The 6000-nt window shown below is 37.2% G+C and overlaps 1 protein-coding gene across 1 annotated transcript; it reads right to left on the bottom strand.

The window, feature by feature from the left end:
* Positions 1–2897: 2897 nt before the first annotated feature.
* On the bottom strand, positions 2898–5073 carry LOC137735575 (UDP-glycosyltransferase 76F1). The gene is made up of 2 exons (XM_068475006.2): positions 4469–5073; positions 2898–3832 (listed from the first exon to the last, which is right to left on the bottom strand). Exons 1-2 carry the CDS (start codon positions 4938–4940, stop codon positions 2928–2930), a joined length of 1377 nt encoding a protein of 458 aa, XP_068331107.2. The 5' UTR covers positions 4941–5073; the 3' UTR covers positions 2898–2927.
* Positions 5074–6000: the final 927 nt, after the last annotated feature.

Genomic DNA, 6000 nt, shown 5'->3' with positions numbered 1-6000 from the left:
TTAATGAGATATCAGGCTGACGTCAACCACATTATAGTTTTTTTTTTTTTTTTTACGTCATGTGCGTATGCTTCACGTGCGCGTGATGGTGAGTCAATTGCCCAAAACCCAGGCGTTGGGGCCACGTTGGCGCACTCACCCTAACTGCCATTAGATTTGCAAAAAGCCAACGGCTATGTATCCTATGGCCCATATTTTTTCCAAAAAAAAAAAGAAAAAGAAAAATTCAAAAAATTATCTTTTTACTGGTGGGCCCACGTGGCACAATATGAGTTGTTAGATTGCAAAAAAGAAAAAGGAAAAAAAAAATCTAATAGTCCATATTAATTTGGTTAGAAAAGTATTAAAAAAATAAAAATTACAGGAACATGATACATGATGCTATAGAATTAGTTAACGATCTAACCGCAAAATTATTATTCTAGATAATGACATGTGACATGATGAGATTAGTTAAAAATCATATATGAAATTAAACATAAAATTAGAGTGGTGTTAAGCCACCCAATTGTCTTATCACTCTATCCACTTTAAAATCTAAATGCCAATGACGAATACGTTATGTCTACTCAAATTTTCAACTTGGTGTCAGCGTGGTATTGAGCTTCTTTTGTTTGGTATCAATCTGCTTGTCGCCTGTATCCGCTGCCCCACAACCGCTGGTGCTCAACCCAAAAACCACAAACTCGGATCGAGTTTGTCCTCACCCTCTGCACTCTCTCCGTCTGCTTGTACCCAAATTCGTTCTACCACCATTTCAATCGGATGAACTTCCGCATCGTCGCCACTCTGATATGCACGTCACCAGCTGCATCACCACACTATTTCCCGCACTACATCTGCACCCTTTCCACCTCACTCGTTTTGCACTGGAGTTGCTTTGATGCTGCACTTGTAAACAGAAAAGGAAAGGCAACGAAGAGGAAAAAAGAAAAAAAAAAGAGGAAAGAAAAAAAAAAGGAAAAAGAAAAAGAGTAATGTTTGGGATTAAACTTGTAAACTAAATGATGTGTCACCCATCAATAAGAAATAAGCACATTAATCAACACTTGAGTAATAGTTCAATCATCAATTTTCATGGTACTTAACTTTACAAAATTTACTCCACACATTTAATCTCTCTTGCATTTTTCAAAGACAAAAAGAAAGATGAGGGGAGGAAGAAAGGAGGAAAAAGACAATGAAAATAGAAAAATAGTTGTTTGTTTTTGAGGTTTTGAGACCCACACTAGCAAGGAGAAAAGGTTGGCGTTTTTTGAATCTTTAAGGCCATCTCCAATTGAAGCAGGGTTAGATGACTCGTTTTAGCCTTATACCCTTTTAAGAAATTAATATTTTAATGAACAATGCTGGCCATATTTCTTACCATCTCCAACTGAGGGGCCAGAGGGCCTTAGACCAACCATAACCCTGTGACAAAAAATCATCTCCAGCCGAGGAGACTAAAGGATCATAGGGCTAAATATAATTTATTATTTTAATTGAATTAATATGGTTACTTAAATTAAACTACCACAATAATTTTTCAAGACGGAATGTCAATAATTTTTCGAATTGGAATCTCAATAAATTTACGTCTCGGATTTCGAGTGCCACGTGTCAATAATTTTACTTAATGTTGTTTTAGGTTATTAAATTTTTTTTTTAATGTTGTTTAAGTTTAATGTTATTTAATTTTGTTTAATGTTACTCAATGTTATTTACTGTTGTTTAATGGTTTAGGTAGTTACAGGAAAACAATTAGAATTTTTAATTTTTGTTTAAAAAAAGTTGTAAAGAAAAAAAAATATTCAAATTTAACAGCTAGCCGACGTTAGTAGTCGTTGGATTCACCTCTTGGGCTAGCCCGAGGCTACACGTTAGTAGTCGTTGGATTCACCCTTTGGGCCAACCCTGGGCTACTTGGCTGGCTTCCTTGGGCCAGCTGGTTGGCCTGTTTTCCTTTTTTTGTCCCCGTGGGGCCCACGAGCCCTTTGGCCTAACCCTGGGTTGGAGACCGTTTTTGTGTCATTTCGGGCTATTTTTAGCCCTATGACCTTTTGGCCGGATCGTTGGAGATGACCTAAGGCCCACACGCATGCTGTTAGTTTGTTTGAATGATTTGGTTGCTCATTTGCTTGAATTGTTCGAAGTTTGTTGTTGCTTTTCTAACACAATGATTGTTCGAATGTGGAATGTTGACCACTTGAATGACGTTCTGTACATGGTGAATAAACGTTTTCTTTTGTTTGGAAGTTCGCACTTAGCTTTAGGGAAGTTTGCACTAGTATTGGTATTGGAATTGGCAATGGCACTTGCACTGGTATTGGCATTAGAATTTTGCACTAGCACTAGCGTCAAAATCTTGCATTGGCATTGCCACCAGAATCTTGCAGTTGCACTAACTTTCGTAAGAGAATTAGCATCGGAAGTTAGCATAAGGAAATTTATATCCATATCTGTCTGTTGGCGAACTCATGTTGTGTACCACAATAAGTTTGATGTGAGTGTTGGAAAATATTAGTATTTGAAAATATTAGTATTTCGATTTATTTTAATGTTTGATTTTTTGGGCCTAGCCCGTTAGTATTAGGGTTTCGTTTCCTTGCGTACGAGGATTATATTAGTTATATATATATATATAATAAATATTTTGTAACCCCATACAATAACAAGTCACTCATAATGTAGTCCATTCGAGTTATGTAACCATTTCGACGAATTTGGAGTATTCCTTCGTTTTTCATAATATTCTAATTTTGTAATCCGTTTGTTCATCCGTTCGTTACATGTAATCTGATTTTCAACATACAACTCCAAAGACCGAGTTAGGATTTCCTTGCAGAGATTTTAGTTATTCTTGATTTTATCTCTTTTTATTTATTTATGTATTTTTCTCCATGTGATACAAAATGACATTGAACCGGTTAAAAGATAGATTCTCCCCATTAATGACTCTGAGATTGAAAGACAACTGATTCTAACAATAAAATGTGTTTGACCAAGCCATCCAAGGATTGGTACGACGAGCCACCTTGTTTGAAGCACAGATTAGCTTTCTCCTTTAGTATTAAGGCTCTTTCTCTGATCTCTTCCCCTTCTTTTTCCACCACTAGCTTTCTAATTGTTCTTTCAATCTCACCTCTCTCCGTCCCATTCTCTAACTGTAACCCTACCTTCCAACCATCACTTGCAAATCTTGCATTCACCATTTGATCAGTAAAACATGGCATACAAATCATAGGGACCCCCTCACAAACACTCTCCAGTGTCGAGTTCCAGCCGTTGTGAGTCCAAAACGCTCCAATTGCTGGATGGGCGAGCACCTCCTTCTGAGGTGCCCATTTGACAATGTGACCCCTCCCATTCAAAGTCTCGAGAAACCCGCTCGGAAACGGCTCTGATGCTTGGACTAACCCGGGCCGAACCACCCACAAGAAGGGCTGATTGCTGTTGGCTAGCCCCCAAGCTATCTCTGAAAATTCAGCTTCCTTCATTGCAGCAATGCTCCCAAAACTAATATAGACAACAGATTTTGGTGCTTGAGTGTCTAGCCACGAAATGCAACTGTGGTCTATTGAGAATAAGTCACTTGAAGAAGATGTAGGGTAAAACTTGTGAAACGGGCCTATTGGGAAAATTGGAATGTTGGGGAGTTCTTGGTTTATTCTGGCCAGTGCATGTTCTTCAAGGTCTTCAAAAGTGTTGAAGATAACTCCACATGAAGCTTTGGCTCCGTTTGACAGGCCAGAAACTAGTTTGCTATACTCCTCTGTGATGCACCTGTTGATCAATGGAAGGTCTTTGACTTTGATAGGTGGAAACTCTATCACCGGCTCTTCTAGTCGAGACTCTTAAGACAAATTAAAAATACTTAATTAGTTCGTGCGATATGATGATGTTAGTGAGAAACATTTAAAGATTCAAACTACAGAAGCATCCTTCACTTATAGTATAACAAGTGGGTGCAATAACAAATGAGTTCACTAGTTATTTTCCTTCAAAACAGGGCTTTAAGTGGCTTTGCCCATGAACGGTAGATTTGAGGGGATTATTTGTGAAGAACACAGTTGAAAAGGAAAATTAGTTGTCCTATTGTTATGGTAAATAAGTTATGATTAGATTTCTTTTGACAAGGTGCAATGTTTTAAACTACTCTAATCTACAAGGAGAGACATCTGAGTTTGGATGCAAGTGAGTATGTACACTGTCATGAATAACCGGCCTAACTGATTAGTTCACGCAACATGTAAAAGGCTAATAGCATATAATGATGAAATTTTTTGTCGGACTCATGGGTTTTACTAGATCAGTTTTTTCTAGTGTGGAAAGAAGAGCGCTCACACTGTTTCTAGTTAACTTGGCCGCATCAGGTTCTACCATATCAACCTTAGGCCTGAGGCAATTTTAAGGTGGTACAAATTTTACCATTAAATCTGCATCTTACCAACCAATTACCAAGAAAGAAGGAAAAGCAAGAAAACCAAACCTTGAATAGGGAGGTACCCCTTTTCCCTCAGAAGCGAAAAGGCGGCAAAAACAGCAAAAGAAGAAGCACCCCCCGTCCTCAACACAATCCTTGGGATCTTAAGGCTGTCAGCAACAGATTCAGTGAAGAAATGGATAACATCAGAGATCAAGCAAGCAACTGGCTCCTCCGATGCATCCGATAACAACCTAACCAAACACTCCCTAAAAGGCTCAATACATTTAGCATTCAGTAGAGAAAGAAGGAGAACAAGATCCTTCGTGGCGGCCTCGGATTCGGATAAGCCGTCGGGGATGGAGTGGAAGGTGAAATGGGGATAGGTTGAAGGGTTGAGGGAGTTGAAGTGGGTGTGTATGATGGTTATGGAGAAGCCTTTCAAGTGCAGAATATTGGCCAGCTCTAGCATAGGGTTTATATGGCCTTGCAAGGGCAGTGGGAATAGTACCAATCTCCTGCCCTTCCTTTCCTCCATTGTTGTAAGTTTGTAACTCTCTTCGTTTCTCCTTAGTAGTTAATCACTTATATCTACCTCTGTACCTATAAGGCAAGGAGGACGATTCTCTCATTTTTCCCTTGTCTCTTACTTGAATTGTTACGATTATATCATGATAATATTATATATATATATATATATATATTTTTTTTTTTTTTGTGTGGAGATAATAAGACAAAGAGCAAAGTGTGAGAAGAGGAGAGAAAGGGGAATAAAAATAGAAGGAAGAAAATCCTACTTCATGAGAGATTTTTCAGTGTGATCAACACTGAGGTGATACAAGACAAACCCCATATGTCACTGTCTGTGTATATATATATATAATAAAAACACTAGCACGAGTAGCATAAGATTAGTCAAGCAAAACTACGTACAACACAAAACGATAAAATATATCAATATTAGATCATCTTTAAAGAAGATGTCATTTATAACAAAAAAAAAAAATTATAATAATAATAATTTATAACCCAAAAAAAAATATATATCGATTGGAAAAAAAAAAATTTTGACATTACCACGTCAGCCATCAAATCAACATTTAACATTTACCTTTTCACATCTTTGAAGATGCTCTTAGGTCCTTTAATATTATTGTAATTTTCATGCAGGACTGAGAAGTTGTGGTCCTTTAATATTATTGTAGTTTTCATGCAGGACTGAGAAGTTGTTGTCTCATATTTAATTTGGTAGCGTGCATTAGGTGGTTCATAATGAGATTATGACTTCGGTAACATAAGATTAATTGTAGAAGGGATCATTCATACCGTTTTTTTATCAATATAACAAAAATAGAAAGGTAGATGAAGATTTGGAAAGAAATTTTAAGAAATGACGTAGAATACTTGGAGCAAACGAAAAACTTTGCACAAAATCGATTCCAATGTCATTTTAAGATTTATACAGCTAACCCCACATAGTGGAGTAAGATTCTCTCCCTTTTTTTTCCTCTTCCCTTTCCTCCCCTCCTATTTAAACGGTCACGATTAAGCAGCGTCAACATCTTATATTAATTTTTTTTTATAGAAAAATAAAAACT

This window comes from Pyrus communis, chromosome 7 (assembly GCF_041283825.1).
Source record: "Pyrus communis isolate YQ-2024b chromosome 7, ASM4128382v1, whole genome shotgun sequence".
NCBI classification, from domain to species: Eukaryota; Viridiplantae; Streptophyta; class Magnoliopsida; order Rosales; family Rosaceae; genus Pyrus; species Pyrus communis.
Note: the sequence above shows the minus strand (reverse complement) of the source record. Positions and strands in the feature narration are given on the sequence as shown.